The sequence below is a fragment of the Macaca fascicularis genome, chromosome 17 (assembly GCF_037993035.2).
Source record: "Macaca fascicularis isolate 582-1 chromosome 17, T2T-MFA8v1.1".
Classification (NCBI taxonomy): Eukaryota; Metazoa; Chordata; class Mammalia; order Primates; family Cercopithecidae; genus Macaca; species Macaca fascicularis.
In genome coordinates, this window is record NC_088391.1 from 2,047,654 (window position 1) to 2,063,107 (window position 15,454).

Below are 15,454 nucleotides of genomic sequence, written 5' to 3' on the forward strand. Positions count from 1 at the left end.
CCACCATGTCCAGCTAATTTTTGCATTTTTTGTAGAGTTGGGGTTTCACCATGGAGCCCAGGCTGGTCTCCAATTCCTGGGCTCAAGCAATCCTCCTGCCTCGGCCTCCCAAAGTGCTGGGATTATAGGTGTGTGCCACCACACCCAGTCTTTTGTAATTAAAATAAATGAAAAATTAATTTGAATTCTTTCAAGAGTTACTTTCCATTTTCCTTCCATGAGATTTTTCAAAGACATATTACCTCTTGGTCCAGGTTATATTCTTCATTTGAATTAAGTGCAACTTTTACAGTAATATAATCCCCATTTTTTACAGCATCCCTTAACACATCTAAAATGAAAGGAAAGATAAGTTAGATTTTATAAATCTAGATTTGTGAAAGGGATTTCAATATTTCCAAAACCACTCACTACTTGGAATTGCATCTGCTGCAGCAAAATTCTCATCTTTCCCATCAAGGTGCTTTTGGAAATCTTCTAACTTCATCCATTCCAACTGCAGGTCCATGCCCAGACTCAGAATCTGCTGCCTGCCATCTGGAACACACAATGGCCTTGTTAACATACATTTGTCTTAAGTATAAAAAACCCACAATGTTATGAAATTTGTGGTGTCTTAATCAAAGCTCTATGTATACTTTTCACACAAGTCACTGTATAATGGGGTCTTTTAATTGATAAAATCCCCGACTTTCTTTGGGAAGTAATGTGAACGATTCACACTGAGAAGCCATGGTACTCCGAAGGCATGAAGATAAATAGGTAACCTGTCATTGTAAAATAGCGAAGGAGGAATTTTAAGACTAAGTAGCTCAAAGGAAGGAGGGATCAGGGATCTGGTAAGAGGAAATACAATCCTAATGTGACTTTTCTCCCTTACACCATTCTTCTTGGACATACGCTGCTTCCCATCATGTACAGATAAAGCTGTTCTTGTGTGTGAGCTACCCCAGCATGTGAGTCAAAGGCACTGCTTATGGATCCTTCCAGATTCACTCGGGCCCCTACATCTGGAAGCCTTCTGCTCCCACAGTGCCCTGGCCCACACCCAACTCCCTGTGAGGTACTGCTAGAGTCTTCTCCGACAGGACCCACAGGCACGGGAACATCGAGGACGTTGTGTTCAGCCTTTATCACCACAGCAATCACAGACTTCAGTGCAGCTCGTCTGGGAGTAATTCACAATGGTTGTTTTACAAGTGAAAAACAGAAATACTTGATGGTAAGAGTTAAAGGATTTTCACCTGAAACCAATTCCTCAAACTATATAGATGACATTAAGCAGATGGCCTTGCCACAGAAATAAAGTCTGTAAAACATATGCAATAAAGAAGAACTTTTCCAAAGCCCTCAACTCAAACTAACACTTCTGGGGGCGCGCCCAAGATGGCCGAATAGGAACAGCTCCAGCCTCCAGCTCCCAGCGTGATCAAGTGGGCTTCATCCCTGGGATGCAAGGCTGGTTCAACATACGCAAATCAATAAACGTAATCCGGCATATAAACAGAACCAAAGACAAAATCCACATGATTATCTCAATAGATGCAGAAAAGGCCTTTGACAAAATTCAACAGCCCTTCATGCTAAAAACTCTCAATAAATTCAGTATTGATGGAATGTATCTCCAAATAATAAGAGCTATTTATGACAGACCGACAGCCAATATCATACTGAATGGGCAAAAACTGGAAGCATTCCCTTTGAAAACTGGCACAAGACAGGGATGCCCTCTCTCACCACTCCTATTCAACATAGTATTGGAAGTTCTGGCTAGGGCAATCAGGCAAGAGAAAGAAATCAAGGGTATTCAGTTAGGAAAAGAAGTCAAATTGTCCCTGTTTGCAGATGACATGATTGTATATTTAGGAAAACCCCATCATCTCAGCCCAAAATCTCCTTAAGCTGATAAGCAACTTCAGCAAAGTCTCAGGATACAAAATCAATGTGCAAAAATCACAAGCATTCTTATACACCAGTAACAGACAGAGAGCCAAATCATGAATGAACTCCCATTCACAATAGCTTCAAAGAGAATAAAATATCTAGTTTTATTAGACTAACCTCTCTGGTTTATTAGATCCTAGTTATAAACATGTATGTACACTTTTTAGTACTCCTCCCCACCACTACTGTAGTCTTTATTCTTCTTCTCGACCAGTTCCAATGTCCTCAGGACAGCATTTACAGTATAATCTTATTTAGTGTTATTTGCTACAACATTAAAAGGATAAAATACAAATAAGTTTATATTTGATAATTTCCTGAAAGAAATCTATTAAATAGTAAGATATAAAATGGGGCTGCCAGGTAGGAGTAGGTAAGGTAGAAAATCAGAAATCTTTTAATTCCATACGTGCTGAGAACATTATAGGAACTCAGAAAAATTGTTTGATCCATTGAGAAGTCACAGAATGACCCGTCTTCAATATAAAATGTTATTCAGGAGATCCAAATAAACTCTTTACTCCATTATTTTTTTATCTTGAGATCAGAAATATAGACAGAGAAGAGTACAGTAAAATAATACGGTGCACTATCTTGAAAAATTCTGCAAAATGATTCCAGACTCACCCGAATTCTCATCTGCTTGGCACACGCTGTCTGAACCCTCTTGATCACCTTCTGCAGCAATGTATGCCCAAGTGTCCGTTTCGTCTCGGGTGTTCCTCCTCTCTTTAAGTGACTGTTTGTTTTCCTTGGTTTTGTGATCGTCTATGGTTTTAAAATCCAGTGGTATTTCTTCCCTTTTCCGATTATTCTCAGAAACATCATTTTTTTCTTCTGGAGTTAATTTAAATAAATCAAATGCATTTCTGATTTCCTTAAGTGCTAATGAAAAAATTAAAAGATAGTTAAGTATGAGTCACAAATTTGTTACATTCAAAAGAAAATCTAAGTTAGTGTTAAAGCAACAAGATATTTTCTTTTTACTAACATCCACCTAGCTTATAAAGCCTGGTCTGATTTACTGTCAAAGCCAAAAAATCGTTTCAGCTGGTCTTTCTACTGGCTGCTCAATATTCAGAAAGGATGTGCAGTGTGAATGGCTGTTAAGCAGATGTTCTGAACTACTCACCTGCAGTTGTGACAAAGGCCTACTGAAGGCGGTGAGTCTCAGTGATCCAAGTCACACCAGCACCTTTCCCACAGCTAAAGACATCAGACTGTCTATAGCTGGATCCTGAGGCTTGCACCAAAATGGTTTCTGGTGGCAAGTGAGGGAAACAGCAGGGTGCCAGAGCACTGCCCGTGTACCTGGTAAAACTGTACCTGATGCTACCAGCTTTTAACTAAAGAAAGTGGGAAGAAAACAGGCAGACACTAGACCTGACATTAGAAATAACCCCAAGAAGAAGAGAATTAGGATGAATTCTATTATAAACTCTAGGTACACAGCAGACAGGTTTTGTTATCAGGGAATATTGAAAACTGGACTCTAGTGAGTACCCTTATGAATGGGACAAACAGTCGTTCCATTTAAGGCTATATGTTCACAGTAAAAATGTATCTAAAACTGACATACAAGATACTAGGAGGAAAAAAGGTTAAGAAGGCCAGGTCCAGTTTTACAGCATTTTGAACCTCTAGTTATTGACGAACAGAAGGCATTTAAGATTTTTGTTTTGCTTTGAACAGCAATCTTACAGCCACTTTACGTGTGACCCACTGAAACAAAGCCACTGCTCCTGCCACTTCATTCACCTGCTTCCACTGCCAAAACCAGCCTAGGCTTAGGAAAAACTTACTTTTAATATTACTTCAGTTACATTCAGCTTTCAGTAAGAAAACCCAAGGAAAATCATTCATCTCTTAGAACCACTGTTTGCCAGAAAACATGTGTTCCAAGTACTTTTGCTACAGAAACTAAATATTTATCTGCTAGGGTTTATTCAAACACTGTAATGGTGTTTTTTTGTTTGTTTTTAAGAAATATAAAGTATTTGTTCCAATATTGATATATATTATGATATATATTTTCTATTATGGTCTATCTTGAAGTGATCCAAAATGCATATTCAATATTATATTTTACACAAATGACACAGACTTACTTATAATGAATATATTAAAAGGTGTGTTTTAAAATTTAGCATCTGCTATAAAAAACACATTTATTTTTCTGCCATAACTGATTTCCTGTCTCAGTAATTCTAATCTGATCCCTCATCATATTAAAAAGGAAAAACAAGGTGAAAATAACGGAAAAAAATTATATGAATTTTTACATAATAAACGTAATAAATGTAACTGGTTAATTATTTGTATATCAGACAGCAATGTAAATGGTAAAACGTTAACATTTACACTCACTCTTTAATCCTTTTGGCTCTTTTCTGCCTTTTTCTTCCTTGTCAGAATCGTGCCTTTTCTGATATTTTTCTTTGGATTCAGTTTTTTTGGTCTCTTTGTCCTGAAAATGACATGATATCCAAACAAGAATGGATAAAGAGTTGACGCTGTGTATTTATTTGAGAACCGGAAAATACAGGTTTGTGGCTTCAGGGAACCACCCTTGTGTACTGTGGTACATGATCACTGATCATTAAATCCTCTTCACACAAAAGAATTTTGCTTCCTCAGTCAACCATATGATAATTCACAAAATACCAAATTCAAAGCCCAACACCAGTTTTCCCACCCTCTTTTAGGAATTTTATTTAAAAAAAAAAAAGGAAATTCTAAGAAAGTTTTCCACCCATAGTCTTAACCAACCATGACTATTTTACTTCTCCATGTTCCCCCTTCTGGTCCTTGTACTTTTACATGGATAATCTTTTTTAAAATTCATTTTTGTTTACATTACACACATATTTTTATGACTGTGTTCACATTTATGTAGGCTCCTCTTCTCCACTGCATTATCTAAGTTGTTCTATTTCGCTACACTGACCTCATAATATTTCAGTAGTTCTAATGGTCCCCAAGTTGACATATCAATGTTTCCTTAACCATTTCCCCTATGGCTAGAAAGTCAGATTGCTATCCATTTTTCACTAATGAAGATAATTCTGCCAAGAATAACTATGTATGCACAGTTTTTCCTTCTTTAAAATGATTTCCTTAAAATAAATTCCCAAAACTGGAAATAATGAATGAAAAAAATGATGTTCTTTATAGCCCTTGATAAATACTGCATATATAAATACTCTCATAATTTGGAAAATACATCCATTTTGCAAAGCCATATAAAAATAATTTTTATAATGGGACAAATTCTCTATTAAATACGTTTTTATAAGCGTATTTAATTAATTAAATTTAATTAAAATACTTGTTGATGTACTTTGTGTCCTATTATTTAATAGTGGTATACTCAAGACAACAGGGGAAATGACCAAGTAGGATGTGAAAAACCAATAAAATAAGCTGATGAAGCTATAAACCTGAGTATACAATGCTCCATATATCATCTGAGTACCTCTAAAAACCATCCTTACTTGTTCACAAATTAGCCTTTAATTTTCTAGTCATAATCATTCTAAGAGAAACAAACCAGAGACTAAGAGATAAGCTGCGGTGTCCAAAAGCTGGAGGATCTTCATTTATGACCGCCCACAGTCATAAACACTTTCTTACAGCTTGGCTGTTTCCCTTTCTTTGCTTGTGAAATGTCTTGACCACTCAACATGGGTTTTCTGCTGCCTTCCGTGGCCCTTACCTCCTCGGCTGAGTCAGTGGACCAGAAGCCTCTCTCTTCCCCGCTCAACCTCCAGCCCTTTGGCGTTTGGGCAGACACAGGCATCAGCTTCTCTGACTCTGCAGCACTTTTGCCTCTGTCTTGATTCCTCTGCTTTTTAGGCACAGTTTTCTTCTCTAAGAAAGCGTTCTTGTTCTCTGGCTTCCTGCTCTCTCTAGTGTCCTCAGCCTTTCTCGGAGTCTTCTTCTTCCTCCTGCCTCTGACATCGGTATCCTCCTCAGCACTCATGGCGCTGTCTAGCGGCTTCTCAAAGCCGTGCTCCAGCCCTGTGTCCTGCCCTGCTCTCTCTCTTGCAGTTTTAGTGTTTTGTTTCTCTTCTCTGCTGTCGGAATGTAGCCCTTCACTGTCATCCTCTGGAAAGGCAGAATCATTAAGTACACTTGATTCAGATTCCACCTGGGATTCGACACATTTTTCTTTTTTTGTTTTTCTATTTTCTTTGGGATCTTCTCTTGTTTTCGTCTTTAAATCTCTTATTTCACCCTTTTTAACTTTCTTTAATTCCTTTGTTTCTTTTACTTCATCTTTTTTAGGCTTTTTGGACTCCTTTAGTTCTTCTTTGGCTTCAGAAATTCTTTTCTTTGTCCTTAAATCAAAAACTAAACTTTCCAAGGAGCTCTCCAGGTCTGATTTGGACTTGTCTTTTAGCTTCCCGGCCTTTGCTTTTTTCTTTTTCAGATCATCTGGGCTCTTCTCTTCTCTCTGCCTTAATTTTTTCTTTTTCTTCTTTGGTGAAGTATCTTCTTTTGTCTCACTTTGCTGATCGCTATCAGAGTTCGCCTCAAATATGTCGTTATTTAAGGACAGTCTCTAGAAAATACAAAAAAGATTAAAATATTCATAAACATATTGATTTTAAAGGTTTTGAAAAGTAGTACTAATGAAATTTGGTAAGAATATATTTTGTTCCAAGCAGAATCTCAACTTCTTAAACCCGCTTACGTAAGCTGAAATCGTACGCTGCCTCTATCTCTGACTTAGCAAACAGGTCTTGGCAGTGAGGGCAAGTGTGAGTTTAGAAGGCAGGAGCGCACAGAAACGCAGTGCTGCTGAGTGCCCAGCCCAAAGCAGGAGTGAGTGGACGCAGGTATGGTGGGCTGTAAATGATCTGAACTTCAACATTTCCAAAACCACCAAGAAAGTAATTTTTACAGACTTTCTTGGCTGCCAATAAAGTAGTTACCAATGCAAATACAAAACGTTTTCTAAGACCCTGGATCCCGGAATGTCCTTAAACTTGCTCCTACATTTGACAGTTATGTACAGAACAAGCAAGACTGCACACAAATCTTACTTCCCAAATTCATGTGTTATCTGAAATATTGCTTATGAAAAAATATTTTCCTATATTAAAATTGAAAAAAAAGAAACTTAAGAATAAAGTACTTGTATAGACACAAAAACACTATGCAAAGTATTTTCAGTTCCCATTTCCCAAAACCACCGTATCCTAAATGACTTGGGGGTAGAGAGAAGGGATGGAAACGATAGCTTTTGTTTGTTTGTTTTACAAGACAGAGTCTCATTCTGTCGCCCAGGCTGGAGTGCAGTGACTTACTGCAACCCCTGCCTCCTGGGTCCTGGGTTCAAGCAATTCTCCTGCCTCAGCTTCATGAGTAGCTGGGATTACAGGCATGCGCCACCATGGCCTGCTAATTTTTGTATTTTTAGTAGAGACAGGGTTTCACCATGTTGGCCAGGCTGGTCTTGAACCCCTGACCTCAAATGATCCTGTCTTGGCCTCCCAAAGTGCTGGGATTACAGGGGTGAGCCACAGCATCTGACCAGATATACTTTAAAAATGTCTTCCCTACACTGCCTAAGAAATGGATGCCACCAAGGTTAACGAGTGGGAATATGGTGGCACTGACTTAACCTTTCCAATCTCCCTGAATCACCTCATAAAAAACAAGACAAGTAGGATAGCGAAACAAATCTCCCCGCAGACAGCTTTTGGTTTCGGTAAGTCCGAAGTCCATACCACGCAAGCCTTACCAAAACTAAAACAGTGGTAAGGCCCATGTGGTGTGGATGGTCACGCAGGGGAAGCGAAGGCAACAATCTGGAAAAGCCCAGGCGGGTCCTGCCTGAGAGAGCAGCTGCGGGGTGGGGCCTCATGCGCACTGGGCAAGGCAGGGGAGAAGGGGAGAGGTGGCTGGCCCCTCCCAGGCCCTGCAAAAGGGACCAGCGAAGCTCTCCTCAGGACTTCCAGGACCAAGCCACACAAGGAGGAAAAACTGCTAGGATTAGATTCCAAACCAAGTAGGCCGAGAAGACAGAAACAAAAGATCAAAAAAAATTGTTTTAATTAGCCAGGCTGACTATCCTAAAAACAAGAGAAGCATACCAAAAAGACATGTCTATAAAATGGAAGAGAAAACAAACAAAAACTTCGGAGCATCAGGCAAAAAGACCCAAGTCACTTACAAGACAAATAAACTCAACTGGTCATCAAGAACAATGTTTTGTGCCAGATGATAATGGATTAACACAGTAAGACACCTGAGAAAAGAAAATGTGCACTAAGGAATCTGCAGCTGGCGTTCAGATAGAAACGCTGCCAACAAACTGTTAGGAAACAAAAGAAGTCGGTGAACTGTTCTTCAGAGCCTTCCTACCACAGAGGGGGGTCGCAAACTCTCGCATGCACCCCTGCTGGGGACTGATGCTCCTGCCAGAGTCCATACTTTGAGAAGCCCTGTACTAAAGCATGAGCTTCAGATAACCAAAAATGACTGGACAAACATCACCATAAGGACTGGTGGAAAACATTAATTATGTATTTGCTTCTAGGACTAAGACTGAATGAGGGTTGCAAGGGAGGCTGTAGTATGCGTGACTAAATGTTCTAACAAGGTAGTGTATCTAGAAAATAACAGGGAGACGTGGTGAGAACGTACTGAAGGAATATTATGCTTGCTGATTATAGTTATTAAATGGGAGTAAAGGACAGTATTTCAAATTAGATATAGAGGGAGAGAGACGGCAGGGAGAAGATAGGTCCCAGTTAATTTCTAGTTTTATCCTTCAAACCACGTTAAGTATTTTACATACTCAACAAAATTGCATCGGCAAGGATGGGGGAACCCTAAAACTGAACACAGAAAGACAAATGAACCTGTTTATAAAATTGATAACCACACAGAAAAAAAAATTCAAGTAACTTCTGAACATTAAACACTGCATATATTCTAAACTGCAAATAAATGTGGAACTTTATCAAATAGGTTGATAAACAAATACTGTTTGTCGTTCATAGTAGAAAGGGCACAGCAAATCTGAGGTTAATTTCTCTGTATTGTAAGATGTAGTAAATAAGGACATGCAATACTGTTGTGACCAGAGTTCTCCTGGTAGGAAAAGGGAGAACACACAGGTCTCTGTGGTGATGGCGTGGTGACAGGTCGAGTTACAGAGGTCAGCAGGGATCTCCTGAGGCTGGGATGTGCCACTGTGCCAGAAAAGAGAGCAGTGCTACCCTGAGAGGGAGCGCCAGGACACAGGGACTGGTATGAAGGAGTTCCCAGCTAAATGTGCAACAGTTTTAGCACCAATAGTAACATGTTGAATAAAAGCATCTCTAAGAATGTACTGGTGCCAAAAAAATGCCCATATTTGTTTTCTGAATAAAATATGTATTAATAAAAGATTATTTTAAAGTTAGGGCAAAAGGCAAAATTATCAGTATATGGTACCATCTTTAAAAGAAAAATCAGGTCGGGCACAGTGGCTCACACCTGCAATCCCAACCAACACTTTGGGAGGCCAAGGTGCAAGGATTACTTGAGGCCAGGAGTTCCTACAAGCCTGTCAACAGAGAGAGACCCTGTCTCTGGAAAAAAGAAAAGAAATTAGCCAGGCCTAGTGGCATGTATCTATAGTCCCAGCTGCTTGGGAGGCTGAGGTGGGAGGATCCTCACTTGAGCCCAGGAGGCTGAGGCTGCAGTAGGCCATGATTGTGCCACTGTACTCCAGCCTGGGTGACAGAGGCAAGACTCTGTATTTAAAAATAAATAAGTGAGAAGAAAAGAAAAAATAATATATCTATGTATAACCCAAAGGCAGATCAAGCACAAAAAACAGATTTTACCTATCTTTCTCTAATTGGAACTGTTTAGGGGTCTGACCCCTATGAGACATTCCATGTTTACTCAAAAAAGAAAAAAAGCTACAAATACTACAATGTCGACAGAAGAGTTCCGCAGAAGTCCATTAGTGTCACATAACATCACTCAAAGCTCACAGCAGACCAGTGGCCACCTTATGAAGACACTTGCTTTACTAAGTGATTGCTTCACTGACTAACCCAGTGCGGGCCCAGTGTATGGTAGTTATGCAGCAAACACACATGCTCAGTAAATGCCAGGCACTTCTGCTACTGCTATTATTATTATTATTAACAACGAATGCACACAGTCAAAACTAGAACTAATATTGTTTTGGTCATTTAAAAAAAGACTATGTATTTTAAAAAACATAGGTGAAACTTAAATTGTAGGGAGAAAGATCAACGTTCAGCCTATAAAATAACGAGAATCATTCTCTTAATGTGAGATATCTTCACTATATATAGTTCTTTTTTTTTCTTTTTTTTTTGAGATGGAGTCTCGCTCTGTCGCCTAGGCTGGAGTGCAGTGGCACCACCTCGGCTCACTGCAAACTCCACCTCCCGGGTTCACGCCATTCTCCTGCCTCAGCCTCCCGAGTAGCTGCGACTATAGGCGCCCACCACCACACCTTGCTAATTTTTTGTATTTTTTAGTAGAGACGGGGTTTCATTGTGTTAGCCAGGATGGTCTCAATTTCCTGACCTCATGATCCACTCGCCTCAGCCTCCCAAAGTGCTGGGATTACAGGCGTGAGCCACCGTGCCCAGCCTTCACTATATAGTTCTAAGTTTTTTTTGTTTTTTTTTTTTAAACCAGGTCCTCACCAGATAATTTGTTTTAACTAGCAGAAAAAGCAGGCATAAGACATAGGTTGATAATGCAAAATAAATATAATGAAATATACAAAATCTAGTTTTTCATATCATGGACGAACAAATGACAGTTTGGCATGTCTCTTTTTTTCTCCACTTTTACCTTACTCTTAACTTAAAGGAAAGTATCAATATTCATCTCCAAACTATTCTTGTTTGTCAACTGCAACTGTAGGTTGGATACAGAAAGAAGAACCCAGCAAAAATCACTGAAAGCAGTCTGTGAGAATTGGCTACATGGAATTTACACTAAGGAATACTGTACACTTCATTATTTGTAAATCACTTACTACACATACTTAAAAGAGTTAAAATTTACAATAGATTTATGTACATAAAAACAAGTATGAGACAAAACATAGTACCTGAATATCCTTCCTGACTGCTTTGGCTTTGTTCTCTGCAATTTTCTTCCTAAACTCAAGAAGCACTTCTTTACAGTCCTCCAGGTGAATCTCGGGCTCCCAGGTATCGTCATCCGACGTATAGCCTTTCCAGCGAACTTTGTAAAGAACTTTACCCTGTTATAGAAAATAAAAGGAGGCAAATAAAGCAGATCACTAACTTGATTAAATTTCAAAAAAAAAACAAAACTGAGAAGACATGAACGAACTTGAAAATTGCTTCTAAATGGAAATTATCACATTATAAAGTACATCCATCTCCTGAGAAAAATGGCTTAAGAAACAAAGTATCGACCAGGCGCAGTGGCTCAGGCCTGTAATCCCAGCACTCTGGGAGGTCAAGGTGGGCAGATTGCTTGAGCCCAGGAGTTTGAGAACAGCCTGACCAACATGGTGAAACCTCGTCTCTACTAAAAATACAAAAATTATAGGCCAGGCGCAATGGCTGACGCCTGTAATCCCAGCACTTTGGGAGGCCGAGGCAGGCGCATCACCTGAGGTCAGGAGCTGAAGACCAGCCTGGCCAACGTGATGAAACCTTGTCTCTATTAAAAAATACAAAAAAATTAGCTGAGTGTGGTGGCGGGCGCCTGTAATCCCAGCTACTTGGGAAGCTGAGGCAGGAGAATCGCTTGAACCCAGGAGGCAGAGGTTGCAGTGAGCCAAGATCATGCCATTGCACTCCAGCTTGAGCAACAAGAGCAAAACTCTGTCTCAAAAAAAAAAAAAAAAATGATGGTGGTGCGCACCTGTAGTCCCAGCTACTTGGTAGGCTGAGGCAGGAGAATCACTTGAATCCAGGAGCCAGAGGTTGCAGTGAGCAGGGATTGGGCCACTGCACTCCCGCTTGGGCAAAAGAGCGAGATACCATCTCAAAAAAAAAAAAAAAAATTAGCTGGGCACGGTGGCATGCAACTGTGGTCCAAGTTACTTGGGAGGCAGAGGTGGGCAGATTACTTAGGCCCAGGAGATGGAGATTGCAGTGAGCCAAGATGGTGCCATTGCACTCCAGCCTGGGCAACAGGCTGGTGTAGAAAACAAAAGAGAGAGAAATGAAAAGAAAAAACCGTGTGTCATTGTTCTGTTTTTCATAAACCAAAGACTGAAGTCCTATTCTGATTCCATAAAGCAGTATGTAATTCTCGAAAAGCAATGAAAAATAGATAGGAAGAACCAAATAATAAATAGATACTGGTAATAATTTGATCTACTTCCTTCACCTGTTACATTAATACATATTTAGAATGTTTTTAAAACATTAGGATAATACTATAATTTTTAATATTGCTTTTTCACTTATGTATCAAGCACTTTTTGTTATAACTTTTCAAACGATTTTTAGTGACTTAAGATTATTCCATCATACAAATACAACAAAAAATACTACAAAAATGCTCCCTTTGTTACCATGGTGGTTTAGATCATTTCCATTTTTTTTTTCTGTACTTATAAATAAAGCTGTAATATCCCTGTGTATCTCTCATTAAGTAGTTAGAATAAATTCCCAGAAAGGAGATCAATGGGGTAAAAAAAAACCCAGCCATTTCCAGGGTTGGTGGCAGCCAGGCGTGGTGGTAGGCACCTAGAGTCCCAGATACTTGACAGGCTGAAGTGAGAGGATTGCTTAAGCTCAGGAGTTCGAAGTCAGCCTGGGCAACATAGTGAAATCCCATCTCAAAAAAAAAAAAAAAAAAAAAAAAGGCAAGCCATGTAAAGATTAAAACGCACTGCCAAATGCCTTCCAGAAGAAATGCTCAAATTTACACTACACCAGATACAAGAGTCCATCTCTCTACATCAGGGGTCAGCAAACCACAGCAGGTCCTGCCTCCTGTTTTTGCCCATCTTGTGATCTTAAGAATCGTTCTGTATTTTTAAATATTAAAGGGAAATCAAGAGAATTACATTCATCAAGTGCTTCACAATGTGTCATGCACTGTCTAAATCTTTACATTTATTAGTTCATCATTAATATTTACAACATCCCCATGAACTAGGTAGTATTACTCATTTTATAGATGAGAAAACTAAAGCTTCTAGATAAAGTAGTCAAAGAGCACACAGCTAATGGGTAGTTCAGCTGAAATTCAAACCCAGAGTCTTACCCTAGAGCCTGTTTTTGTTTGTTTGTTTGTTGAGACAGGGTCACCCAGGCTGGAGAGCAGTGGCACGATCTCGGCTCACTGCAACCTCTGCCTCCCGGGTTCAAGTGATTCTCATTGCTCAGCCTCCCAAGTAACTGAGATTACAGGTGGGCACCACCATGCTCCGCTGAGTTTTGTATTTTTTAGTAGAGACGGGTTTCGGCATGTTCAGGCTGGTTTCAAACTCCTGGGCTCCAGAGATCTGTCCACCTTGGCCTCCCAAAATGCTGAGATTACAGGCATGAGCCTCTACACCCGGCCCATAAAATTCTTAACACAGGAATAAGTTTTCATGACTTTGGATTTGGCAATGTGTCCGTAACTCGGGACCTCAGTTTTTAAAATATGTTTTAATCACCTTATTTTTCTTCCTTCCCTCCTCTCTTACCCCTTAATTCCTTCCCTCTCTAGACACTCTCTTCCAGCGATGCATGCTTATCTAATTGTGCTCTTGCTTAAGTAATTCCAGAGGTTAGGCCAGGCACAGTGGCTCATGTCTGTAATCCTAGCACTCTGGGAGGCCGAGGCAGGTGCATCACGAGGTCAGGAGTTTAAGACCAGCACGACCAACATGGTGAAACCCCGTCTCTACTAAAAACACAAAAATTAGCCGGGTGTGGTGGCAGGTGCCTGTAATCCTGGCTCCTCAGGAGGCTGAGGCAGGAGAATTACTTGAACCCAGGAGGCGGAGGTTGCAGTGAGCCGAGATCGCACCACTGCATTCCAGCCTGGGCGACGGCAAGATTCCATCTCAAAAAAAAAAAAGAAAGAAAAAGAAGAAGAAATTCCAGAGCCTAATCTCAAACAAACCAGGCACTGTAGAATCCTCCTGCTCAGGAGGAGTGGCAAGCAACTAGGCTACCACCAGCGCCAACCAGACCTCCAGATGGGTGACTACCCAAAAGAGCCATCCAAACACACACACACAGACCCTGCACCACTCCCCCATGTCTCCCATACCAAGCTGCCCTTTAAAAACCCTATGGTAATTTCTTTTTTTTTTTTTTGGAGACAGAGTCTTGCTGTGTTGCCCAGGCTGGAGTACAGTGGCGCAATCTCGGCTCACGGCAACCTCTGCCTCCTGGGTTCAAGCAATTCTTCTGCCTCTGCCTCCCAAGTAGCTGGGATTACAGGCATGCACCACCACGCCTGGGTAATTTTTGTATTTTCAGTAGAGATGGGATTTCACCATGTTGGCCAGGCTGGTCTTGAACTCCTGACCTCAAGCGATCGGCCTGCCTTGGCCTCCCAAAGTGCTGGGATTATAGGCGTGAACCACCGCACCCAGCCCCCTATGGCAAATTTTAAAATTTAAGATGTTCTTTGTGATAACAGTCCACCATCTTCTCAGTTTTGCTGGCTTTCTGGATAAATCCGCTTTTCTCTCATCAACCCTCGTCTCATGTCTGGTTTTCAAGTGGCAAGCAGCCAACCCTGGGTTCGGCTACAGATTCTGATACGCCATCAAAAGCCCAAACAAAAAGAAAAAATAGATAAGCTATATTTTATCAAAATTAAAAACTGTTGGGCATCAAAGGACATTACCAACAGGTGAAAAGATAGCACGCAGAATGGGAAAAATATTTGCATATCATATACCTGATAAGGAATTAATATCCAGAATATATAAACACAACACATGAAAAGATGATCAACATCATTTGTCCTTAGGGAAATGCAAGTCAAAACCACAAAATGAGACACTACTTCACACCTTTAGATGGCAAAAAAAAAAAAAAACAAAACAGAAAATAGCAGGCATTAGTAAGGATGTAGAGATATCGGAACCTTCTTACATTAGTGTTTGGAACGTAAAATGGTATAGCTGCTATGAAAAATCATCAGGCAGTTTCTAAAACAATTAAACATTGAATCATCCTGTGACACAGCAATTCCAAAAGTAGTCCCTATTTTTCAATTCCAAAAGGATTGAAACAAATATTTGTACACCAGTGTTCACTGCAGCATTGTTCACAACAGCCAAGAGGTGGAAGCGACCCGAGTGTCCACTGACGGACACATAAAGCGGGGTCTCCCCACACAGTGGAAAATTATTCAGCCCCAAAAACGATGGAGATCCCAACACATGCTACAACACAGATGAATCTTGAAAATATTATGCTACAAAACACAAAAGGATATTTATGATTCCACTTACATGAGGTACTTAGAATAGGCAAATTCATTGAGAGAGAAAGTACATTAGAGGCTACCAGGGACTTGAGGT

The 15,454-nt window shown here is 40.1% G+C and overlaps 1 protein-coding gene across 4 annotated transcripts in view; it reads right to left on the reverse strand.

Moving 5' to 3' along the window:
• MPHOSPH8 (M-phase phosphoprotein 8) overlaps window positions 1–15,454 on the reverse strand; it is a 36,780-nt gene that overhangs the window by 14,779 nt on the left and 6,547 nt on the right. For all 4 annotated transcript variants that reach the window (XM_074021698.1, XM_045377446.2, XM_045377445.2 and 1 more), the window contains exons 2-7: window positions 11,045–11,200; window positions 5,660–6,508; window positions 4,312–4,411; window positions 2,572–2,829; window positions 412–537; window positions 243–331 (exon numbers count right to left, since the gene is read on the reverse strand). In XM_074021698.1, coding sequence (XP_073877799.1) covers window positions 243–331; window positions 412–537; window positions 2,572–2,829; window positions 4,312–4,411; window positions 5,660–6,508; window positions 11,045–11,200 — 1,578 coding nt within the window. The remainder of the gene's footprint in view (window positions 1–242; window positions 332–411; window positions 538–2,571; window positions 2,830–4,311; window positions 4,412–5,659; window positions 6,509–11,044; window positions 11,201–15,454) is intronic.